Source organism: Nerophis ophidion, linkage group LG14, assembly GCF_033978795.1.
Source record: "Nerophis ophidion isolate RoL-2023_Sa linkage group LG14, RoL_Noph_v1.0, whole genome shotgun sequence".
In the NCBI taxonomy this organism is placed as follows: domain Eukaryota; kingdom Metazoa; phylum Chordata; class Actinopteri; order Syngnathiformes; family Syngnathidae; genus Nerophis; species Nerophis ophidion.
Genome location: NC_084624.1, coordinates 45643013 through 45670860, shown reverse-complemented (window position 1 = coordinate 45670860; position 27848 = coordinate 45643013). Strand labels below are relative to the sequence as shown.

The following is a 27848-nucleotide window of genomic DNA, read 5'->3' as shown; positions in this document are numbered from 1 at the left end:
CCGCCTTCCGCCCGATTGTAGCTGAGATAGGCGCCAGCGCCCCCCGCGACCCCGAAAGGGAATAAGCGGTAGAAAATGGATGGATGGATGGGCATCGCCGGTAAAATGTGCGGACCAAACGATCAGGACTTTCGCATCTTACCGTCGACAGGTAAGTGTTTTTTTCGCATTAAATGTGGGTGGGAGGAAACGTAATATAGTTGCAAATGCCACAGGTTATCCATACATCTCTGTGCCATGTCTGCTTTAGCACCGCCGGTAAATAGCATGTTAGCATCGATTACCGTAGCATGTTAGCATCGATTAGCTGGCAGTCAACATCAACAAAACTCACCTTTGTGATTTCGTTGACTATCGTTGCAAATGCATCTGCAGGTTATCCATACATCTCTGTGCCATGTCTGCCTTAGCATCGCCGGTAAAATGTGGAGAAACTCCGGCACATTCAATGGGGGTCTGGCGGCAGATTTCTTGCCAGTGGTGCAACTTGAATCCTTCCCTGTTAGTGTTGTTACACCCTCCGACAACACACCGTCGAGGCATGATGTCTCCAAGGTTCCAAAAAATAGTCGAAAAAACGGATAATAACAGAGCTGAGACCCGGTGTTTGTAATGTGTTGAAAATGAAAATAGCGGCTGTGTTACCTCGGCAACGTCACATTCTGACGTCATCGCTTCCAGCGCGATAAACAGAAAGGCGTTTAATTCGGCAAAATTCACCCATTTAGAGTTCGGAAATCGGTTAAAAAAATAGATGCTCTTTTTTCTGCACCATCAAGGTATATATTGACGCTTGCATAGGTCTGCTGATAATGTTCCCCTTTAACTATCAGGTACATGAATTATAAATAACACATACTGGGTATTTGCTTTGTTACCTATAAAATAGCTATGATTTGAATGTTTTGTTGACCTACATCAAATTGTTTTAGCTCTTTCAATGTACAAAGTGTATTTATCCCTCTATATTTTTTCTATGTGGCGCACTAGGGGTGTAACAATAAATGGTATTAATGATAACCACAATAAAAGTCAAAATGCTTAGTACTACTGTTTTGAATTAAAATTATCCAAAAAACGTGATTAATAACTGCACTTTGATAAACTCATGGACTGACTGCTTAAATGCCAACATGAAAACAAAATACATTAGCTTCCTTCCTTAAGACACAACATACCCCAAAATAAACTCCTATAAACACATTACTGTCTGAGCAAGATATTCAATGGTGCACATTGAACCCACAAACTGTGATCCCTTAAAACAGAGTGGATGTTACATACTTAAGAAGAATAAGAGACAAAGTTGTTTTATGGTGGGTGCAAGGACCGCTTAACAGTGTAAGACAGCCACAACACCCGTTGACCATAGAACTTTCCTCCAGAAGGTCTTATCTTTGTCCATGTGATGTCAGTAAAAACCTTGTCTGTTGTTAAAGTCAAGTCAAGATGTCACTTAATCCATCCATCCATCCATTTTCTAACACTTATTCCCTTTTGGGGTCACGGGGGGCACTGGCGCCTATCTCAGCTACAGTCGGGCGGAAGGCGGGGTACACCCTGGACAAGTCGCCACCTCATCGCAGGGCCAACACAGATACACAGACAACATTCACACTCACATTCACACACTAGGGCCAATTTAGTGTTGCCAATCAACCTATCCCCAGGTGCATGTCTTTGGAGGTGGGAGGAAGCCGGAGTACCCGGAGGGAACCCACGCATTCACGGGGAGAACATGCAAACTCCACACAGAAAGATCCTGAGCCTGGATTTGAACCCAGGACTGCAGGAACTTCGTATTGTGAGGCAGACGCACTAACCCCTCTGCCACCATCCAATCGTTAACAATTAAGGCAACTATTTCAATTTTCAACACACTAATTATATAACAATGAAGGGCGAACTTACTCAACAGCCGGCCATACATGTCACACTAAGGATGGCCGTATAAACAACGCCAACACTGTCATAAACATGTGCCATATAGTGAAACCACACTAAACAATAACAAACACATTTTGGGAAGATATTTGCACCGCAACACAACATAAACACCACAAAACAAATTCCCAGAATTCCCTGCAGAACAAACTCTTCCGGGAGACTACAATATAAACAAACTCTAAGTCTAACATCCACTGTGATGATGCAAAGTACAGTAACGTATCTTTTTCTTATTTCATATTATGTTTATAAACTCAGAGAATATGTCCCTGGACACATGAGGACTTTGAATATGACCAATGTCTGATCCTGTAACGATTTGGCACCCAAATTTGTAGTATCATCCAAAACTAATGGAAAGTTTTTAACAACAGAAGAATAAGTGATTAGAACATTTTAACAGAAGTGTATTTTTCGGACTATAAGTCGCAGTTTTTTTCATAGTTTGGGTGCGACTTATACTCAGGAGCGACTTACTGTATGTGTGAAATTATTAACACATTACCGAAAAATATCAAATAACATTATTTAGCTCATTCACGTAAGAGACTAGACGTATAAGATTTCATGGGATTTATGGATTATGAGTGACAGATTGTTTGGTAAAGGTATAGCATGTTCTATATGTTATAGTTATTTGAATGACTCTTATCATAATATGTTAGGTTAACATAGCAGGCACCTTCTCAGTTGGTTATTTATATTTATATAACGTACACTTATTCAGCCTGTTGTTCACTATTCTTTATTTATTTTAAATTGCCATCCAAATGTTTATTCTTGGGTTTGAGTTTTATCAAATAAATTTCCCCCAAAAATGCGACTTATATAGGTTTTTTTTTCCTTCTTTATTATGCATTTTTGGCAGGTGCGACTTATACTCCAGAGCGACTTATACTCCGAAAAATATGGTAGATAGAACACGTTGAAACAGAAAAAAAACCGATAACAGTATATGAACAATAATTCATTTTCCACCACTTGTCCTTAATACTGTTGACAGAATAATAGAACGGTAAATGTTACTGCATATGTCTGCATATGTTTGGTACCAGTACCAAAATATTGGTATCAAGACAACAATAATATACATATTATATATATATATATATACATATATATATATATATATATATATATATATATATATATATATACATACATATATATATATATACATATATATATATATATATATATATATACATATATATATACATATATATATATATATATGTATATATATATATATATATGTATACATATATATATATATATATATATACATATATATATATGTATATATATGTATATATATGTATATATACATATGTATGTATATATATATATATATATATATATATATATACATATATATATACATATACATATATATATACATATATATATATACATATGTATATATATACATATATATACATATATACATATATATATACATATATATATATACATATGTATATATATACATATATACATATATATGTATATATATACATATATATATACATATATATATATGTATATATATATATACATATACATACATATATACATATATATATACATATATATATGTATATATATATACATATACATACATATATACATATATATATATATATATATATATATATATATATGCATATATATACATATATACATATATATATATATATGCACACACACATTTATATTACCACTTGTCCCCTCTCGAGGACGCGGGGGTGGCTGAAGCCTATCGCCGCTGTATACACACATATATGTGTGTGTGTGTATATATATATATATATATATATATATATATATATATATATATATATATATATATATATGTCTTGATTGGATTATCCAGAGAATAGTGCTCGATACCGTGGTAGAGCGCAATATGTAGGTGTGGGAAAAATCACAAGACTACTTCATCTGATGAAGTAGTCTTGTGATTTTTCCCCACACCTACATATATATATATGTATATATACATACACACACACATACATATTTATACACACATATATATATATACATGTATAAACACATACATATACACACACACATACATATATATATTACACACACACACATTTATATCTATCCATTTTCTACCATTTGTCCCTCTCAAGTTTGCTGGGGTGGCTGAAGCCTATCCCAGCTGCATAAATATATACACACACACAAAACACACATTAATACATATATATATATATACACACACATATATATAAACACATATATATATATATACACATACACACAAATATATACATATATACATATACATTTATATATATATATATATATATATATATATATATATACACATACATACATATCTATATACAAACACACACACAACATACACATTTATATCTATCCATTTTCTACCGTTTGTCCCTCTCAAGTTTGCTGGGGTGGCTGAAGCCTATCCCAGCAGCATACACACACACACACATACATAAACTCACACAAAACACACACATATATACGCATTATATATGTATGTATGTGCACATGTTTATATATATATATATATATACATGTATAAATATACATACAATTTTTGTACATTTTTAACACGAGGCATGCAAAGTTGAATTCAAAATCTACTTGGCCCTGTGTGTTCAAACAGTTGAAATAAAATCAAAATATACTTTTGTTTCTACACATCCCTGTAAAACTTTAGTTCAGTGTGTAATAATGTTTATTAAATTTCATGTGTCTGGGATCAGGCAGTTCCTTTTGTATTACACAGGTGCTTAATAACACATTTCAATAGACATGCGAAACAACTTTACATAAGCCACATTATTTGTTAGCATAGGGAAAAGCTTAAAGATGAAGATATTGGGTTATTTGATATTAAAGCATAATTTTCTGTCCATGATTAGGTGCTCAGTGCATACCTGGGACAGAAGGGAAGGGTATCTCATTCAGGTGGTTCAGTCCCAACGTGACCCATAGACCTTGCAGCTGTCAAGGTACAGTATCCTCAGGGAAGTGGAACAGTAAGTGGAATAGTCAGCATCAAAGCACTTTGTGTAGCCTGAAGGTCAAGTAGAACAAGTGAAAGCTCACTTACCTTGTTTTTTTTCCCCATAATCGGCTCACGCCTCGGTTGCTTAGTCAGTGGTTGCTACGGCGACCCAAAGTGATGGCTACACCTGCATGGTGCTGCAAAAATAACCTAGCACAGCTGAAAACGTGAAAGGCAGACACTTGTTATTCGTCATATAATCAGAACAGTCACTGATGTTATTAAGTCACACTTTGAAAACAACATTTATGGCAGAGGTTTATTTTGTAAAGGAGAGAGAAGGGTGGTGGTGGTGGTGGTGGGGGGGGGGGGGGGGGTTACGCTGGAAGAGGGCGTGAGGGCGGGAACAATGGTGCGCCACTAAATGATATATTCAAAAATGTACATGACGTTCAAAAGGGTATTAACAGTCATCACTCCAAGGTTTCCACGCACACAATGTCAATGCAACATATTTTCCAAATGTAAATAAAAATGTGTTTTCAAACAGTACGACAACAAAAAAAATCAAAGCCCTGGGATGTACAACGAAATAAAAATGTTTACATGCAAGATGAAGACTGACAAGTTGAAAGCACAAAAAGAAAAAACTGCGGGTCATCTGAGACTTCCTAAAAAGTTGTCACATTGACTCACATTAACAGAATGTGCATTGTTTCAGTCCTTTATTCACTAGAATATAGATTAATATGAAATGAAAGAAACTGCTATTAATGACAAGTTGAGCGGTCTCTTCTAGCCGTTACAAATAGCACAAATATGTCGCGATGCCAGATGATGGCTAAAAAAAAAATAAATTACAGTTGCCAAAACCTAACGCACCAACCGAGTTGGGATGTTTAGGGCGTGAAGGGTGGGCAGTTAGGGTCGGAATCGATGCTGGGAACAGCGGACGATGACTGGTCAAATACAACACGTGATGAAGCCCCTTTTTGATGTGTGGCATCCAGAGGAGCGGCTGTACAGTGAGTAGAAAGGTCCCAAAGTAGAAACTGCAGTCTTAACATGTGTCGTACTTTAAAATGTAGAGGAAAACAGCCTTATGCTCATCAATATGATGAGCACAAAGTCCCAAACCAAAGCTTTGAAGTCTTTATTTTTGCTATTTGGGGGGGAAAAAACGGGAAAACGTAAAAGGAAAAAAAACACCAAACGAGGAGGAGCAAACGACTCCAACGATGACGCAGATGGCAGCAAAGGTGAACTGCACAGGTTGGGAGGGGATGACAGCACTCCGACACTTGGGGGCGGGGGGTGCGGTGGTTGGAAGCGGGGGAGATGTTATTTCCTGGAGCTAGACTTCTAATATCCAAAAGTACTGGTCTGACAGACCACATTGGTCAAGGGATGTCCGTAGAGATGACTGCGGCAAAAAAAATGCCTCCGAAGCAGCATCTGTGCAGGCTGTCCCACAGGGTGGCGCTATGTGCTTCCCGCAGCCTGGTTCTCTCCTCCTTCTGAGTTTGCTGCGGATGGACAAAGATGGCGGCATAGTTTAGGAGGAGCACTAACTAACTGGTTTGCACAATGGTGACAACAAAAAGTAGCAGCACTGACTCGCAGCAACGGTTGATGCAGATGCCGAAGCGGAGGCGTTCTCCTCGTCGCTGTCCTCCTCGTTGGACTGCGGCACCTCCGCCTCGGGGATGGTTGTAGTGGGGGGTTCGGGCTCCTGGTCCGCCCGGCTCTTGAGGGCCACAATCCGGTAATGCAATGCGGCCGCCAGCTGACCAATGTCTTTAGAGCTACCCTGAGGACCACAGACAGGGATGGCTTTTACTTACACATCTGGTATAACGAGTATTCCAAATGGCAGTTTACCATTTAGTAAGTATACATTTTGAGTAAGGGTGCGCCAATAAAGGTTTTATGCTGCCAATTCCGACCAACCATGAGTGATATTGACCGATACAGATGACACGTACTAACTTTAAACGTTGAACTTGTGTTTTTCCCTGTATCACTGCTTCTCTTGTTGGTATACATGTACCGTATTTTACGCACTATAAGGCGCACCTAAAAACCTAAAATTTTCGCAAAAGCTGACAGTGCGCCTTATAATCCGGGGAGCCTTATATGTAGGGTTGGGTATACAGCAGAGGTCGGGAACCTTTTTGGCTGAGAGAGCCATGAAAGCCAAATATTTCAAAATGTATTTCCGTGAGAGCCATATCATATTTTTTAACACTGAATACAACTAAATGCGTGCATTTTTAAGTAAGACCAACATTTTTAGAGTATAATAAGTCTCTTATTCTTTTTAATAACATTGTTATTCTGAAGCTAACCAATAATAAATAAAATGTCATGTCTGTTGATCATGTTTTTGTTTGGCCATGTGCTGTTTGTCTTTTGGACTCTTTAAGTTCCAGTTTTTTTCTACTCCCTTGTCTGGTTTCCTTGGTTACTCATTTTGTCCACCTGTCTCTGGTAGACAAAATGCCCGCTCACCTGCTTCCCGAGCACTAATCAGAGGCAGAATTTAAGCTCGTCTTTGCCAGTCAGTCGCCCTGTGCTGACTTGTTTCATGCCGTGCCATAGTTTCGTGCTTCATGCCATGCCAAGTAAGTTTTTTTTATTTATGTTCTTAGTCTGTTTATGCGTTAGCTTTTTTCTTTAGCCCAAGTTGTGCCTCCGCTGTGAGCGATTTTTGTTTGTATATTTTTTTTGTTAAAATTAAATCATGTTTTTACCTAAATGCCATGTCCCGAGTAGTCCGTCTGCCTTCCTGGGAGAACGACCCCGCAGCAAGCTCCGACGAGACTGCACTTCCATCATTTTCGCCCAACTTTTTGATTCGAACACTGAAGAAGAATTTGAGGGATTCGTGGACGAGGAATAACTTAATAAAGTAAGCTTCACATTTTTATTTTGTGTGTTGTGTTGTGTGACATTATCGTTTGAGCAACGTTGAGTTATTGATATATTATTGCTTTGCACTATTTCGAGTGTTACTATATTGTGATCGCACTAACGTTTGATTTACCATAACAGTATCAGAATGTTTTTTACGTTTATTGAATCGGGGAAAATAGTATAACAGCTGTTTATTCATTTTGGGAGTGAACAGAGTTGTCAGAACGCTGGTTTGTAATCTATTAATAAAGTTTGACTGATCGATCTGACTGTTTTGTTGACATTCCTTTTAGCGCAGCTCCATCTAAAGGATGCATAACGTAACCCCAGCCTCTACTGTAGCATCTATTCTATGCGCCTTATAATGCGGTGCGCCTTATATATGAACAAAATATTAAAATAAGCCATTCAATGAAAGTGCGCCTTATAACCTGGTGCGCCTTATAGAGCGGAAAATACGATATTTAACATGCTATTTTGTGATTATATTGTATTTTAACTGCGCCTAACAGCAGAGTCCGCTATATTCATGTGATGCTCTCTTGTTTGATGACAATAAATCGGTCTATTCTATTTTTATTACTAGAGATGTCCAATAATATCGGACTGCCGATATTATTGGCCGATATATGTTTTAAAATGTAATATCGAAAATTATATACTAGCGATACACCGAAAATTTGACCGCCGAAAAAAATAATTTGATCCCCGGTGAAAACAGCATCAGATGTTGGCAATCTAGGGGAATACCTGTGGTTGGTTGGTTTGTAGGTTGAAGTTTATTTTGAATATGTGTACAGTCTAATATGATGCATCACATATTTTACGTATTTTCATTTCTCTTTACAACATGAAAAAAATAAGTAGGAAGAAGCAAAGCATATCTAATCCTGCCCCTTTTCTACTTCATAGCAAATACTAACACATAAGTTCACTTCAATTTGTAACACAATTATTATTACATCAATTATTTCTTAAACGGTATGATTGCTATGAAAAATCTGATTTCTAAATATGGCAAATATTTTAATAAAACAAATTCTGGGATCCTTCATGTAGCTTATAGGTGAGACGAGGGCTGTACGATTATGGCCAAAATAACAATCACAATTATGTTTTATCAATATTGAAAACACAATTATTTTTTTTAACAATATAGAAATCCCGATTCTTAATCACGATTATTCAATATGTCAGGTAAAACAGTGTTGGGGGGGTTGAATGCGATGCAATTATGTAATAAAAAAAAAAAAGTTTAATAAAAAAGGCTACATAAACATCCATCCATACTTTTAAATACAAATAATTGTGGTTTTGTTCATTATTAGTATTACCGTATCAGCTTTTTATCATTACATGATGCCTTTAGCTCTTTCACCCCCATTTTTTATCCTTTTTTTATGGTGCCATTAAATACACATTTTGTTTATAGTGTGAAACATACTGTAAAAAAGTGTTGTATAAAGCAGGAAGGAAATTTATATGGCCCCATTTGTCACAGTTTACCTGACACATGAAACGTGACAAATTGTGAGGTGCGTTATCCACTTAAGCCGCCAGATGGTAGAGTGTTAAATTTTACAATGTCTTGAGGCAATTGCAACTTTGACCACAGCGTCAGCTGTTATTTAGAGTGGCACTTCCATCATTTTCAACAGACTGCATTACAAAATTACCCCCCACCCATCTCTCACAATATTCACCCAGGAATGGGGTTATCTGAACCTCTTCCCTACTGTAGGAGTAACAAAACATTTACAAAATGCTATGTCAAATGAACTGCTTTTTAAAGTAATAACTTACGGACGTTAAAAACCTCACAAATAATGTAAAAAAAAAAAATGTTTACTTGTTATTATCAATTTAAAACACACAACAGTTTGGCAAATAAAGTCTAATAAACAAGCTCTGTTCCTCTCCAAAAATGTGGCTAACTGCAAGAAATTGGCCAACAAAACTAAATAGGAGTGACACCGCTCACATATCATACACAATCTTTATGCTTTAGTGACAACTTTGCGTGCTATCACTTCACAGCCTGTGTTAAATTCAATGAGATGACAAAGGATTTTTGGTATGAAAATGTCCGATAATGGCTTTTTGGCCGATATAGTCTAACTATTAATTACCGATATATACAGTCGTGGAATTAACAAATTATTATGCCTAATTTTGTTGTGATGCCCCAATGGATGCATTTGATTTTCACCCATCTTCCGCTTGTATTCATCGTGTATCTCCTTATGATTGTTGAAGAGGTGGGAAATCAAATTGCTCGTATTAAAAGGAAGACATTTTGGTTCCTCCTCGCAAAACTAACTTTCTGCAGTCATTGCAAATCGCCAGTTTTTTAATCCATCAGAGACACTTTAAAATAATCCCAAACCATGTTGTTAGTCAGTCACAGAGCGAGCTGGCTTGTTAGCCAGGCTACAGCACCGGCAACAACACACTCTTGATGTTATGCTCCGCTTGAGGCATCGGCAGTCCGTTATTATCGGACATCTCTCCTTTTTAGGTAGTGTTTATGTTATTGGGAACGCTGACAAAGTTAGCAATAAAAATTGGTCGAGAGACTGTCCTACAAAATATACGGAAAGAAGTTATAAACAAGTTGTGGCAAAGTTCTCTGTACATATTTCTTCTCCTCAACACTCAAAGACACAGCAGTTGAGTGAGGGAGTGACGAGTGACAACAATGTGTTGCGCTTCCAAAAAGAAAGCAACATAAAATATTTTTCTCCTCTGAGGTGTACTTTTTGGGTGAGGCAAATGCGTCTGTCTCCAATATTGTCCACACCTGTGCACTCTTAAATGTACACCGAGATTCCAGGGAAGTGAAGCTTGTGAAACAAAGTGGTCTGCTAAAACAAACCCTGGGAAAAGTTAGTTTATGTCAATATTACTAATAATGTTAATGTTTCAGTTTGGTATGGCGATGAAGTTTTGTGCTCCTACACAATGGTCTCTGGTGTGGATGCTCACAGCACTGGTTCTTTCAGTACAAGTAACCTACTCTATGTCACATCTTTTAATACTAAATATAAATACTAGTATCATGTGTATTTATTGTACTGCAGATGTATTTCTGTTGTGGTTTTAAAAAAAATATATATATCAACCGATACAGAAAAGAAGGCCGGAATTCACAGTTTTTCTACCCTATTGTCACCCTTTTTTCTTTCGACTACTCCATCCATATTTTTCAACCCATTTCAACAGTTTCACCGTCACAACATTCCTCAAAAACAAAGTTGTTTTTGGAACTGGAAAAATGCCCAGTTTTCCAAAAACTTTAGGAATGCTACAATACCATTTCTCAAATAAAACTACTACTTCAACAGTTAAAATTACTACCTCAACACCTCTTCACCAATTTGAAAAAAAATCCAACACCAACCATTTCACCTTATTCAGAACAATCACATTTTTTTTTTTTTTACCAATGAAAAAAATTCCCGCTTTTCCCGATATTTCCAAATTTTCAGGAAATTTTCATTGAAATGAATGGGACATTTTTCAAAGTTCCACAATTCCCAACTTTTTCATTCAATTCATACCATTGAAACTTCAACATATACAGCTTGTTCAGGAATTGTGTGCTCTCCCGGATTTCCCCAAAATTCTCAGTTATCAGCGACATTTTCCCCAATCAAAAATAATGCCCCCATTTTTCAACCGATTCAAACATTCAACTTATCCTAGATATTCAAACAACAATTTTTCCACATTCATCATATTTCCAGGAATTCCCATTTTTCCCAACCCTAGTTCCAACCTTTTTTCGTTCATCTACTCCTTTCATATTTTTCAACCGTTTCTTCAAAACATTCCTCTTCTTCAGGAGAAAACAAGTTAATTTATAAACTAGCAAAATTCCCGCTTTTCCTGAATTTCCACGAATTCCGTAATACAATTGCTCAATAAAAAAAATGCAATACTTCAACATTTAATGACTGATTAAAACAATTTCAACACCAACCAATTCAGTTAATTCAGGACATTCATGCGATTTATCATTTTTTAAAACCAAAATCACACTTGATTTTACAGCACTTTTCATACACATAAAATGTACTTAAGTGATATAGAAACATTTTACAAACAGTACCGACCACCACCATTATACAAATACAGTGGCTTGCACTGTTCAAACCCCGTTTCCATATGAGTTGGGAAATTGTGTTAGATGTAAACATAAACGGAATACAATGATTTGCAATTCATTATCAATATGCTACAAAGACAACATATTTGATGTTCAAATTGATAAAACATTTTTTTTTTGCAAATAATCATTAACTTTTGAAGTTGATGCCAGCAACATGTGCCAAAGAAGTTGGGAAAGGTGGCAATAAATACTGACAAAGTTGAGAAATACTCATCAAACACTTATTTGGAACATCCCACAGGTGTGCAGGCTAATTGGGAACAGGTGGGTGCCATGATTGGGTCGAAAAGCAGCTTCCGTGAAATGCTAAGTAATTCACAAACAAGGATGGGGCGAGGGTCACCAATTTGTAAGCAAATTGTCAAACAGTTTTAGAACAACATTTCTCAACGAGCTATTGCAAGGAATTTAGGGATTTTACCATCTACGGTCCGTAAAATCATCAAAAGGTTCAGAGAATCTGGAGAAATCACTGCACGTAAGCGATGATATTACGGGCTTTTGATCCCTCAGGCGGTACTGCATCAAAAACCGACAGTGTGTAAAGGATATCACCACATGGGCTCAGGAACACTTCATAAAACCACTGTCAGTAACTACAGTTGGTTGCTACATCTGTAAGTGTGAGTTAAAACTCTGTTATGCAAAGCAAAACCCATTTATCATCAACACCAAGGAACGCCGCTGGCTTCGCTGGGCTTGAGCTCATCTTAGATGAAGTGATGCAAAGTGGAAAAGTGTTCTGTGGTCTGACGAGTCCACATTTCAAATTATATTTGGAAACTGTGGCCGTGGTGTCCTCCGGAACAAAGAGGAAAATAACCATCCGGATTGTTATAGGCGCAAAGTTCAAAAGCCAGCATCTGTGATGGTATGGGGGTGCATTAGTGCCCAAGGCATGGGTAACTTACACATCTGTGAAGGCACCATTAATGCCGAATGGTACATACAGGTTTTGGAGCAACATATGTTATTATCCAAGCAACGTTATCATGGACGCCCTTGCTTAATTCAGCAAAACAATGCCAAGCCACGTGTTACAACAGCGTGGTTTCATAATAAAAGAGTGCGGGTACTTTCCTGGCCCGCCTGCAGTCCAGACCTGTCGCCCATCAAAAATGTGTGGTGCGTTATGAAGCGTAAAATAAGAACAGCGGACCCCAGACTGTTGAACAACTAAAGCTCTAAATAAACACAAAAATGAAAAATAATTCCACTTTCAAAGCTTCAACATTTAGTTTCCTCAGTTCCCGAACGTTTATTGAGTGTTGTTAAAAGAAAAGGTGATGTAACACAGTGGTGAACATGCCCTTTCCCAACTACTTTGGCCCGTGTTGCAGCCATGAAATTCTAAGTTAATTATCATTTGCAAAAAAAAAACACAGTTTATGAGTTTGAACATCAAATATCTTCTTTGTAGTGCATTCAATTGAATATGAGTTGAAAAGGATTTGCAAATCACTGTATTCCGTTTATATTTACATCCAACACAATTTCCCAACTCATGGAAACGGGGTTTGTATTTGCGCACATTACAACCACAAAAAAATTGGTTTTGTTGGATTTACATGTGACAGACCAACACAAATTGGTATAGAATTGTGAATTTGAAAGAACACAATACATGATTCAAAACATATTATACAAATAAGTGTGGTGTGGAAAAGTATGCAGTCCTTTATTCTCTGAGTGCAACCAATTGCCCTTCACAAATTGCCTACTGACTTAATACTGTCCACCTGTGTGTAATCGTATTTCAGTACAAATACAGCAGCTTTGAGAAAAGAGCCGCAAACAGAATATATACATCCTAGGAACACACCGGACAGGTCAGGGATAAAGTTGTGGAGACGTTTAAAGCAGGCTTAGGCTATAAAAAGATTTCCCAAGAGCACTGTTCAATTCCTCATCCAGAAATAGAAGGAGTATGGCACAACTGTAAACCTACAAAGACAAAGGCCGTACAGCTAAACTTACAGGTCGAAAAAAAAAAAGAGCACTGATCAGAGATAGAGCCAAGAGGCACATGGTGACTCTAGACCAACTGCAGAGATCGGCAGCTCAGGTGGGGGAAATTTGTCCACAGGACAATAATTAGTCATGCACTGCACAATTGTTGTCTTTATGGAAAACTGACCAGAACAAAACCATTGTTTAAAAAAAAGAGCAAAGTTTGCCAGAAGACATGTTGTGGACAGAGCAAACATGTGGAAAAATGTGCTGTGTCAGACCAGACCAAAATTTAATGTTATCCAAAAGGCTAAAAGAGAACCAACACTGCACATGGCTCTGCACACACTATTCCCACTGTCAGATTTCGGTGGTGGCAGCATCTTGCTCTGGGGGTGCTTCTCTTGAGCATGGACAGGGAAGACAGTCAGAGTTGATGCACAGATGGATGGAACCAAATAAAGGGCAATCTTGGAAGAAAACCTGTTGGTGTCTGCCAAAGACTTGACACTTGGGTGGGGGTTCACCTAACAGTAGGACAATGCCTCTAAACATAAAGCCAGGGCTACAATGGAATGGTTTAAAACAAAACATATGTGCTAGAACAGTGTTTCTTTACCATAGGCCCATTATTAAGCAGTGAGCGCCCTCTAGAGCCCAAAACTATGTTTTTCAGCTGTGATCTGTGTGGGCTGCAGCTATAATACACTTTTCCACCTCTTATGACATTAATGGCAATATCAAACAATGAGAAGATTGGTGCTCAACTCACAGATACGTTTTTTTAACTGCCAATATTATGACTAAAGTGGTAAATGGGTTATACTTGTATAGCACTTTTCTAATTTCAAGGTACTCAAAGCGCTTTGACCCTATTTCCACATTCACCCATTCACAGACTGATAGCGGGAGCTGCCATGCTAGACCCTAACCGAGACCCATCAGGAGCAAGGATGACGTGTCTTGCCCAAAAACACAACGGAACTAACTAGGATGGTGGAAACCGGGGATCGAACCAGGAACCACCTAAATGGGAATATATGAACATCCCAGCAGTTGGCATTCTAATGACAACAGACCTTGCACAATAAGTCTTGTTTTATTATGTTTGATGGCTTCAAAAGTCTGCAGTTAGCAGGGATAAGTGATTTTAAAAAAGCATGCATTTCTGAAATTGATGCGCCGCGTATGCTTAAAATTATCAAAATACATACTTATTAAATGTGATTATAAATGTGCCTGATACTATCCATCCATCCATCCTCTTCCGCTTATCCGAGGTCGGGTCGCGGGGGCAACAGCCTAAGCAGGGAAACCCAGACTTCCCTCTCCCCAGCCACTTCGTCTAGCTCTTCCCGGGGGATCCCGAGGCGTTCCCAGGCCAGCCGGGAGACATAATCTTCCCAACGTGTCCTGGGTCTTCCCCGTGGCCTCCTACCGGTTGGACGTGCCCTAAACACCTCCCTAGGGAGGCGTTCGGGTGGCATCCTGACCAGATGCCCGAACCACCTCATCTGGCTCCTCTCGATGTGAAGGAGCAGCGGCTTTACTTTGAGCTCCTCCCGGATGGCAGAGCTTCTCACCCTATCTCTAAGGGAGAGACCCGCCACACGGTGGAGGAAACTCATTTCGGCCGCTTGTACCCGTGATCTTATCCTTTCGGTCATGACCCAAAGCTCATGACCATAGGTGAGGATGGGAACGTAGATCGACCGGTAAATTGAGAGCTTTGCCTTCCGGCTCAGCTCCTTCTTCACCACAACGGATCGGTACAACGTCCGCATTACTGAATACGCCGCACCGATCCGCCTGTCGATCTCACGATCCACTCTTCCCCCACTCGTGAACAAGACTCTGATGTACTTGAACTCCTCCACTTGGGGCAGGGTTTCCTCCCCAACCCGGAGGTGGCATTCTACCCTTTTCCGGGTGAGAACCATGGACTCGGACTTGGAGGTGCTGATTCTCATTCCGGTCGCTTCAAACCGATCCAGTGAGAGCTGAAGATCCCGGTCAGATGAAGCCATCAGGACCACATCATCTGCAAAAAGCAGAGACCTAATCCCGCGGTCACCACACCGGAACCCCTCAACGCCTTGACTGCGCCTAGAAATTCTGTCCATAAAAGTTGCCTGATACTACATTACATGTAAAGTTGCATCATGTACATTAAACCCTAATTCAGGCACCCATAAGCTCCATTGTAAGCAGACTTTTGATCAAATCTATTTAATATTTAGAACGCATTAAATAAAACATCCGTCGTCATGTTTTTCATAATGATTGTGAACGATAGGCAAAATTCCCAAAAAAGTGCAGTTTCCCTTTTAGAGATACTGTATCTGAAGCAATAACGGCTTCTCTTAGGTGTGTGATTTTTTTATTGATATTCTGATATTAGTTTGGTAAAAAACCTCAGAAATGTACTGTATATGATGATTACAACTACTAGTAAATCCTTTATCCTGTCCCTAGTAAAATTCATCTCTGTCCACAAAACATGAGTACCGTAATTTTTGAACTAAATGTCATACTTAGAATTTTTAATTTCAAAAATCGACAGTGCGCCTAATATATGGATTCAAATCTGATTGTGCTCACCGACCTCCAAACAATTTAATTAGGTATAAGGATAGGTGTGACCAGTAAATGGCAGTCGCATATAAGAGATACGTGTTGATTACAATTTGACGCCTGTTAAATAAATTATACTAGAAAAGTAAGCCCAAAACTTTGATGTTTCATTGAGGATAGAGAACATTACACACAGCGCTCAAAAACCTGTCAAGTAGGGCTGGGCGATATATCACGGGTTTGTCTCTGTGCGATATAGAAAATGACTATATCGTGATATTCGGGTATACGTTCTCACGCAGTTGCTTTTAGCTGCTGGCCTTACACTACAGGCCCTTCCCACTCCTTATTGTGTCTCCTCACAGACAGCAAGCCCACCTTCTTACATACGTCACATACCGTCATGTCATACATCACATACGTATACGCCCTCGCGGAGCAGAGAGGTAGCAGCATGGGTAACATTAGCTGTGATGCTAGCGGAGCCATGCGAGTGGTAATACGAGAGAAAGAAGGCGCAAATATTTTAACAAATGAAGGAAGAATTAATTCCAGAGAAAAACAACAGGGGGTCCATCGTCTGGCGGTGGTTTGGCTTCAAGTGGGAATATGTCGAACAGACAACCATGATTTGTCAAGAGTGGGGCAAAAGTGTTGCTACAAAAAGTAGCATTACTGCTAATATGTAGCATTTGAAAAGTCACCTGCTAGAGAATGAAGAGTGCTTACTCCGCATTTCAACATCTCCATTTGGTGCCACACGCCCACACCATCAAAATGCAGAGGCAAACATTTCCAGATCAACACCGTGTGAAAAAACTACCGTATTGTTCGGATTATAAGTCACTCCGGAGCATTTGTCGCACCAGCCGAAAATGCAAAATAAAGAAGGAAAAAAACATATATACGTCGCACTGGAGTATAAGTCGCATTTTTGGGGGAAATTTATTTGGTAAAATCCAACACCAAGAATAGACATTTGAAAGGCAATTTAAAATAAATAAAGAATAGTGAACAACAGGCTGAATAAGTGTACGTTATATGATGCATAAATAACCAACTGAGAAGGTGCCTGCTATGTTAACCTAACATTATGGTAAGAGTCATTCAAATAACTATAACATATAGAACATGCTATACCTTTACCAAACAATCTGTCACTCCTAATCCATAAATCCCATGAAATCTTCTTCCTTGATGTCGCTTCTAAACAACTCTGCCAACTCCAAAGGTATGCGCCGCTTCCTCTTGTTTTCTGCTGCATATTTCACTACGTCCAGCTTGTAATCTGCAGTACATGATTTCTTTTTAATTTCCATTTTTGTTCAGCCCTTCTCAGTTTTTATAAATTACCGCCAACGTAGAAATGATTCACTTTAATAGCTTCGGCAGTAGCATATAGCAGTTAGCATCCCATGACCCTCCGCCGCCCAATTCTTATTGGTTGACGTGTGTATGACAATAGCTGACGTGTGTGTGATGATTGCTGACATTTTCTTCGTCTCTTCCGCGAATGAGATAAATAATATTTAATATTTTACGGTAATGTGTTAATAATTCCACACAAGTCGCACCCCCGGCCAAACTATGAAAAAAACTGCGATTTATAATCCGAAAAATACGGTAGTCAACAAGAAAAGGAGATAATATCCGCAGTAACCTACCGCATAGCGAAGGACAAACACTATTTGATTTCCTATTATGCACGTCATTTTTATTTGACACTTAGGCTCGGGATCTTTCTGTGTGGAGTTTGCATGTTCTCCCCGTGAATGCGTGGGTTCCCTCCGGATACTCCGGCTTCCTCCCACTTCCAAAGACATGCACCTGGGGATAGGTTGATTGGCAACACTAAATTGGCCCTAGTGTGTGAATGTGAGTGTTGTCTGTCTATCTGTGTTGGCCCTGTGATGAGGTGGCGACTTGTCCAGGGTGTACCCTGCCTTCCGCCCGATTGTAGCTGAGATAGGCGCCAGCGCCCCCCCGCGACCCCAAAAGGGAATAAGCGGCAGAAAATGGATGGATGGATGGACTTATTGAAACATTCTTGTGTGACATCATGCACAAAAGTGCACTTTATTTGTTTCAAACCATTGTAGTGGCGTTCTGTACAAAAAGTGCACTTTAATTTAGTGTTGTTTTGATGTGTCACCTTAGTGACATCATGCACAAAAGTGCACTCATTGCTTGTTTTAAAATGTCTGATAATCTTGCTCTTTCTGTTTTGGAAATGACATGAATGTTTGTGCCACTGCTTAATAACTGTTTAATAAATACAGTTTTGGTCAATTGACTTAGTTGTGATTTCCTTCTCTGGATGAAAGTTTAAAAGTAGCATATATTAATGCAGTATGAAGAAGAATGTTTTAATGTAGACACATAGAATCATCATACTGCTGTGATTATATGCATCAAGTGTTCATTCAAGGTTAAGGCAAAATATCGAGATATATATCGTGTATCTCAATATGGCCTAAAAATATTGAGATATTAAAAAAAGGCCGCCCAGCCCTACTGTCAAGATGTTTTAGTACGACTTGGGTAGCTGCAAAGCCGGTAAGTGTTTAGTAAAACATACCACTATTAGAAAGACCTTGACCCCCTGGTCCTCCGTGTCCATGGCAGTGATCCGTACGCTTTTGTCGCTGGCCTTGTCCACCTGCATCTGTGGCCATAGCTTAGTGTTGAGGATCAACCGGAGGCTGCCCTGCGTTCTCATCACTGATGGAGGCAAAAGGAAGAAAAAGGGTTGAACCACCAACAGTGTAAGTATGCATTTTAGAGTCTCGTGAGGATTGTGTTGAAGCAAAAGTCTTGAAAAATGCCATGAATGATTGTGCGACCTTTACCTAGACGCGACTGTAGCATGCCGTCTTCCGTCGATGCCATGTCGTTGAGCCTTAGCAGACCCCGACCTCTCTCTATCCACGACTGGGCGGTCTTCTCAAAGACGTACAGCTTACATTGCATCTGAAGCAAAAGACAAAAGGAATGTTTCTGTTTACATCTTTTGTCGGCCTCTAAACTATGAACAAACACTCTACATCCATCCATCCATCCATGTTCTACCGCTTGTCCCGTTAGGGATCGCGGGGGGTGCTAGAGCCTTTCTCAGCTGCATTCGGGCGGAAGGCGGGGTACACCCTGGACAAGTCGCCACCTCATCACAGGGCCAACACAGAAAGACAACATTCAAACTCACATTCACACACGAGAGCCCATTCAGTGTTGCCAATCAACCTATCCCCGGGTGCATGTTTTTGGCGGTGGGAGGAAGCCGGAGTACCCGGAGGGAACCCACGCAGTCACGGGGAGAACATGCAAACTCCACACAGAAAGATCCCGAGCCCGGGATTGAACCCAGGACTACTCAGGACCTTCGTATTGTGAGGCACATGCACTAACCCCCGTGCCACAGTACCTGTAAAACGTTGCTTTCCGATTCTTCTCCTGTTTTTACTTCCACTTCTTCTAAGATGCACTTCTTGGCTGTGGCTTTGGTGTAAGCTGCTGCAGACTCCTCCAAAGACTCCAACACGCTGTTTACTGAAGAGCGAGAGTGCAGAAAAGTCAGTTCTTGCAGTGGATCCTTTTAACAGCTGTTACACACCGCTCAGTGGCAAAGTTCACATGTAAGCTATTGTGTGAGTGTGAAAGCAGCCTTAGGTGTACGCTATAGGGGAACAGTATGTCTTGGCTTGAGGACAGCAGCAGAAGACATGGAAATTTGGACTGGTTGCAGGACAGATTCCCTTGACGCTGTTTGTAAATTTTAACTACCCCTCAAGGGACAGTCATTGAGTCTTCGTTTTTCACATGTACTTTGCTGACCAACTCTTCATGTTGAAGCTCTCATCTTCAAGCTAAGACATAAATTGTCCCTTATGAAAGGCATATTTTCCGCGTGGTTACCCTTCTCCGGGGCGCTCTCTTGCGAAGGGGTTTCTGAAGCGGGGGCGGCTAATATGTCTTTACTGTCTTCGCTGGAGGTCTCGCCCTTGGGAGGACTCTGTGGGAGAGAGAGAACGGCACAGAGACATGGGAATTTGCTGTAACGCGGGATCATGGTCCAACGTAGCAAACTAGGCAATAAAAGAGATGTCCACACTCACCAAAACGCGTTCAGACATGTTCTGCCCAAAAACAAATTTCGCCCCACCGTCTGTACTGTTTGTGGCATTTTTTGAACTGGGAAGACAGAATAGGAAGAAACAAATGAAAAAGAATGCATAATGTTTTGTTTTTTCCAAGCAGATACAGATAACTTCTAGCTTGTTAGGACCGATACGAATGATTTTCATTATTTTTAAATGCAGATTTAAGTGATTTACCATGAATTGATTAACGTGGACCCTGACTTAAACAAGTTGAAAAACTTATTCGGGTTTTACCATTTAGTGGTCAATTGTACGGAATATGTACTGTACTGTGCAATCTACTAATAAAAGTTTCAATCAATTAATCAATCAAAGTGTAGTTTTTGCACATCTGGGAGGTAAAAAGGACTTAAACATTGATGGATTTAACAAACTGTTCCTGACCAAAGACAGCATTTTTGACAATAGTAAAAAGCTGGTTGCTCAGCGCCATTATATCCATAATGAACTCACAGATCGCTTTAGCCCACGTGTTCTCTCTGGCTAACTTTTACCACTTCACAACATATACATCTTATAAGTAGATGCAGCATCGAGCGCTACTGCCGACTGGCGTTGAGGAGACGCGGGGTGATCCGCTTCACTCAGTGCAATACATTTGGCAGGAGCAATGAACTGTCAGCACATTTAATTCGTCTTACCTAACTGAATACCACTGATTTTCACGCGTTTTTTTTGTTCTACGTGTAACTATGATAAAGGACACATGTTTTGACGTGTTTTATTATTCATCGTTTGCTTAACAGTAATAAAATATTCTTATATGCTATAAGTCAGTGGTTCTCAACCTTTTTTCAGTGACGTACCCCCTGTGAACATTTTTTTTAATTCAAGTACCCCCTAATCAGATAAAAACATTTTTGGTTGAAAAAAAAGAGATGATGAAGTAAAATACAGCACTATATCATCAGTTTCTGATTTATTGAGTTGTGTAACAGTGCAAAATATTGCTCATTTGTAGTGGTCTTTCTTGAACTATTTGGAAAAAAAGATATAAAAATAACTAAAAACGTGTTGAAAAATAAACAAGTGATTCAATTATAAATAAAGATTTATACACATAGAAGTAATCATCAACTTAAAGTGCCCTCTTTGGGGGTTGCAAAAGAGATCCATCTGGATTCATGAACTTAGTTCTGAACATTTCTTCACAAAAAAATAAATCTTTAACATCAATATTTATGGAACATGTCCACAAAAAATCTAGCTGTCAACACTGAATATTGCATTGTTGCATTTCTTTTCAGTTTATGAACTTACATTCATATTTTGTTGAAGAATTAGTCAATAAATATATTTATAAAGGATTTTTGAATTGTTGCTATTTTTAGAATATTTTTTAAAAATCTCACTTACCGCTAGGCATACCTTCAAGTACCCCCAAGGGTACGTGTACCCCCATTTGAGAAACACTGCTATAAGTGACCAGACGTCCCAGATCAAAACTGGGAATATAATCTCAGAAAAGGGGGAAAAAAACAGCTATTTTTAAGTTCAAGAAACAATATGATTAGGTTATATACACATGCGTATATCCTACAAAAAAATTGGGGCGGAAAGCCAGACTAAATTTAGACTTGTATAATACTGTATAGCCATTGTCCATCTGATTGTCTAGTTAGCTAACCTATATTACCGCCCCCCCTACATAATTTGGACTGTGGTCCTAAATTTTACCTCTGTTGGCTTTTACAATCTTTATCTTTATTTCAACTTTATGTTACTCAAATATAAATAAATAAATAAATGGGTTGTACTTGTATAGCGCTTTTCTACCTTCAAGGTACTCAAAGCGCTTTGACACTACTTCCACATTTACCCATTCACACACACATTCACACACTGATGGAGGGAGCTGCCATGCAAGGCGCCAACCAGCACCCATCAGGAGCAAGGGTGAAGTGTCTTGCTCAGGACACAACGGATGTGACGAGGTTGGAACGAGGTGGGATTTGAACCAGGGACCCTCAGGTTGCGCACGGCCACTCTCCCACTGTGCCACGCCGTCAGATTTATGGAACATGTCAACAAAAAATCTAGCTGTCAACACTGAATATTGCATTGTTGCATTTTTTTTCACAGTTTATGAATTTACATTCATATTTTGTTGAAGAATTATTCTATAAATATATTTATAAAGGATTTTTGAATTGTTGCTATTTTTAGAATATTTTTTAAAAATCTCACTTACCGCTAGGCATACCTTCAAGTACCCCCAAGGGTACGTGTACCCCCATTTAAGAAACACTGCTATAAGTGACCAGACGTCCCAGATCAAAACTTGGAATATAATCTCAGAAAAGGGGGAAAAAAACAGCTATTTTTAAGTTCAAGAAACAATATGATTAGGTTATATACACATGCGTATATCCTACAAAAAAATTGGGTCGGAAAGCTAGACTAAATTTAGACTTGTATAATACTGTATAGCCATTGTCCATCTGATTGTCTAGTTAGCTAACCTATATTACCGCCCCCCCTACATAATTTCGACTGCGGTCCTAAATTTTACCTCTGTTGGCTTTTATAATCTTTATTTCAACGTTATGTTACTCAAATATGACATTTTTAAATGTAATTAATTTCATTGACAAGCTATTATGGTCATACTCTTGTTTGCTACCGGCTACGATTTCAGTACTATTGAAGATCTTTGCTCCTTCTCAACTCTGTAGTAATATTCTTTCCACAAAATACAACCAATAGTACGTTAATGTTAAATCTTACTTGTGAAAAGTAATCCGCCTATTCCTATTTTCAACAGTCCGCTCATTTCAGCAGGAAAACGCTGAACACCAGCCTGGCATCTTTGTTTTCTACCAGCCAACTGTCAGTTTAGGCTGCTCGCCGGCTCATCACCACTTCAAGATGGTGGCCGAATTTCTCGCGTCACAGCAGCCAATGCTGCGTCTACTTATAAGATGTCTATGCTTACAAACCCTCGTTGGTAGAGCGTCTTTTGCAGCAGGCATCATTGTAGGTTTTCAAAACTTTGTTGTAGCAATACTAGCCTTTCAGGTGGCTGACAAGGTTGGATGTGATGAAGCACAATGTTTTTCCCCCGCCTTGCAGAACGTTTGCGGAAGAAATAGCACAACAAACATCTTCCTCTGAAACAGAGAAGGAGTCTTACGCAATGAATGCTATGTTTGTTCACAATGAGCTCAGGGGACATTCTGGGCAGGGTTTACAGCACGACATGTTGGCCCCAGCCTACTGTCGTCTGGTGAAACGGTCCAGACCCACATTGAGGGGTGTCACTGTGTGGACTAGTAATGTAGCCTCTGTGCTCCAGGACTGCTTTCAGTGCACAAGCAGATGGAAAAGAAAAACCTGGAGGAATTCACTTCATCTCTCCTGGGTTTCATCTCAAACTGTGCTGATAATGTCTCCACACCAAAAACAATCTCCGTCTGCCCGGACCAGAAGCCCTGGTTGAATGCAGGGGTGAGAGTACTGCTGCAGGCTAGGAATGCTGCTTTCAGGGTGGAAAAAGCATCAGCACTCAGGGCAGCAAGAAGATAGCTAGACACCGGTATTAAAAGGATTTAAGTCTCCAATTAAGAAAAGAACCAGTGACTTCACCTTCAATGACCGTCGGAGCAAGAGGAAATGCATTAAGTGCATTACTAAATGCAACACAAAGGGTGCACAATGTCCAAAGGGCCCCTTACCTGTTAGATGCCTAAAAGGGTAACAACTAGGGCTGGGCGTTATATCGATAGATTTGATAAATCGCGGGTTTGTCTCTGTGCGATATAGAAAATGACTATATTGTGATATTTGACTCTATGTTCTCACGCAGTTGTTTTTAGCTGCGAGCATTACACTACATGTGTTTCCCACTCTTTCTCGTCTCTCCTTCTCACAGTTGTAAACAAAGCGCACCTTCTTACATACGTCACGTGTGCAACGTCATACGCTCCCGCCGAGCGGACAGGTAGCGACATGGCAAGGTTAGCTTTGATGCTAATGCTGAGGTGCGGGTTGTATTACAAGAGAGAAAAGGTGCGAATTTTGTAACAAATGAAGGAAGATGAATTCCCAAGAAAAACAGCACGGGATCCATCGTCCGGCGGTGGTTTGGCTTCAAGCAGGAATATGTTCAACATTTATGCGGCAAAAGCGTTGCTACAAAAAGTAGCAGCACTGCTAATGTAGCATCATTTGAAAAGTCACCCGCTAGAGCAGGGGTCGGGAACCTTTTTGGCTGAGAGCCATACAAGCCAAATATTTTTAAAAGTATTTTCGTGACAGCCATATTTTTATTTTTTTTAACAGTGAATACAACTATATGGGCGCATTTTTAAGAAAGACCAACATTTTTAGAGTATAATAAGTCTCTTATTCTTTTTAGTAACATTGTTATTCTGATGCTAACCAAAAATAAATACAATACTTCTTACCATTAATCCGACTTCTTGAACAGGTGGGGTAGAAACCGGATGGATGGATGAAAATGCATGAGAATGTTTTGTATTTTGAACGTTATTTTTGACACTGTGATTACCATCGGAATTATTCATTACTTATTGTGTTAACCAATGTCAGCTAAGATTTATCTGAGAGCCAGGTGCAGTCATCAAAAGAGCCATAGGTTCCCTACCCCTGCGCTAGAGAATGAAGAGTGCTTGAAACTCTGCATGTCAACATCTCCATTCGGTGGCATACCAACAAAATGCAGAAGCAACTATTTCCACATCAACACCGTATGAAAAAAAGAAGGCAACAACAGAAGTTGATAACAGCCGCAGGAACCTATTATGCAGCTTATTTTTATTTGACAGTTATTGAAATATATTGTGTGACATCATGCACAAAAGTGCACTTTATTTGTTTTAAACTATTGTAGTGGCGTTCTGTACAAAAAGTACACTTTCATTTAGTGTTGTTTTGATAAAAATAAATAAACATTGATATGTCATATTGGTGGCCCTGCGATGAGGTGGCGACTTGTCCAGGGTGTACCCCGCCTTCCGCCCGATTGTAGCTGAGATAGGCGCCAGCGCCCCCCGCGACCCCGAAAGGGAATAAGCGGTAGGAAATGGATGGATGGATGGATGTCATATTGGTGACATCATTCAGCTTATAGCTTGAACTTACAGCTTGTTTTAAAATGTCTCTGACAATCTTGCACTTTCTGTTTTGAAATGACATGAATGTTTGTGCCACGGCTTGATTACTGTTTAATAAATACCGTTTTGGTCAATTGACTTAGTTGTGATTTCCCTCTCTGCAAGAAAGTTTAAAATGAGCGTATATTAATGCAGTATGAACAAGAATGTTTTAATGTAGGCACATAGATCATAATGCTGTGATTATATTCATCAAGTGTTCATTCAAGGCTGAGGCAAAATATGGAGATATAAATCGTGTATCGTTACATGGCCTAAAAATATCAAGATATTTAAAAAAGGCCATATCGCCCAGCCCTAGCTTCTGTTAGCTGCATTACTAGCCAGCTTGAACGAGCCAATTATTATGAGTAAGAATGCAAAAACACTAAAAACCTGGTCTTGTCTCGCATAAAGATTGTGAACGATAAGCAAAATTCCAAAGTGCAGTTCCCCTTTAAGCGGTTCTACGCCCGCTTTGATGACTCTAGCAACAACACCCCCAGAGCAAGACTTACACCACAGCTTGGTGGCACACCCTTTAGCGTAACCCCAACAAATGTCAGGAGGAGACAGAAAAGAATCAACCCACACAAACCTGCAGGCCAAGACAATATCCCAGGCCGGGTACTGAGGGCCAGAGGTGCTAATGGACATTTAACATCTCACTTCAACTATACTCTTTTTCAAACTGCTTGAAGACACCGTCCATCATTGCTACGCCAAAAAGTTCCACAGTGACAGGTTTGAATGACTATGGGCTAGTAGTAGGTATGCAACAGTACAGGTAACCCACAATATGATCCTCACCTTGGGTTTTGGGCCATGGCTTTTGGTTGTTTCAGTATGGTTTTTTTTGAGTGTAACAAACAACTTTTTTCCCATCTCAAAGTTCTCTTCATGTTTCTTGTACGCACAAACTGCATTCTGTAGTAAGCAAAGTATCAGTAGTGTAATGTGATGGTTTTTTAAATTGACAAATACTTAACACTTTCAAATTGCCTCTTATGCCTCGATTACTTGTATACACCAGTTTTTCTCAGCAGTGGTGTGGCAAGCAATGACCCAAATTGTGGATTTTTAAAAATTCAAATAGCTTATGTTTAATGATATTACAGTAAAATGCAGTTTGTTTTTGAGGGAGTGTAAAACAATATGTTCCAACACAAAAAACACATTTAATGATCATTTCAGGAATAAGACATTTATGATTTTATTTTCAATAAGACACCAGTTGAAATATATTTCATCAAAAAGTGTCTTTACTACAGACCACACCACAGCAGTTGTTTTTAGTACATACTACATGTTATGGCAGTATGTACTAAAAACAACTGGCGGGCTTCACGGTGGCAGAGGGGTTAGTGCGTCTGCCTCACAATACGAAGGTCCTGCAGTCCTGGGTTCAAATCCAGGCTCGGGATCTTTCTGTGTGGAGTTTGCATGTTCTCCCCGTGAATGCGTGGGTTCCCTCCGGGTACTCCGGCTTCCTCCCACTTCCAAAGACATGCACCTGGGGATAGGTTGATTGGCAACACTAAATTGGCCCTAGTGTGTGAATGTGAGTGTGAATGTTGTCTGTCTATCTGTGTTGGCCCTGCGATGAGGTGGCGACTTGTCCAGGGTGTACCCCGCCTTCCGCCCGATTGTAGCTGAGATAGGCGCCAGCGCCCCCCGCGACCCCGAACGGGAATAAGCGGCAGAAAATGGATGGATGGATACATGTTATGGCTGAGGAGTTCAATCAGGGAAAACGCATACAAAGTGTGATTCTAAAATACTTACAAATGAAAAATTAAATTTTTTTTTGACCTGAGCTTCGTAGGTAAGTTTATTCTCCCTGTCTAGAATAATAGTTCACTCACAGACATTCCGTGCTTGCTTGCGAGTCTCCCTTGGGGGTAGAATTTCCCCACGCAACACAACTTCAGTTCCAGCAGTAAGACGCGGCCACTCGCAAGGTGCATTTAAAGTAAGTCACTGCTCCTTCGCAACGTCTTTCAACTTCTATACCAGTGATTGCT

At 39.5% G+C, this 27848-nt stretch overlaps 1 protein-coding gene across 3 annotated transcripts in view; it reads right to left on the bottom strand.

Moving 5' to 3' along the window:
* Positions 1 to 5650: 5650 nt before the first annotated feature.
* The window catches only part of ranbp3b (RAN binding protein 3b), a 65513-nt gene continuing 43315 nt past the window's right edge, over positions 5651 to 27848 (bottom strand). For all 3 annotated transcript variants that reach the window (XM_061920864.1, XM_061920865.1, XM_061920866.1), the window contains 7 exons: positions 20666 to 20741; positions 20466 to 20562; positions 19975 to 20099; positions 19403 to 19523; positions 19132 to 19274; positions 6560 to 6752; positions 5651 to 6468 (listed from right to left, as the gene is read on the bottom strand). In XM_061920864.1, coding sequence (XP_061776848.1) covers positions 6425 to 6468; positions 6560 to 6752; positions 19132 to 19274; positions 19403 to 19523; positions 19975 to 20099; positions 20466 to 20562; positions 20666 to 20741 — 799 coding nt within the window. In that variant the 3' untranslated portion in view covers positions 5651 to 6424. The remainder of the gene's footprint in view (positions 6469 to 6559; positions 6753 to 19131; positions 19275 to 19402; positions 19524 to 19974; positions 20100 to 20465; positions 20563 to 20665; positions 20742 to 27848) is intronic.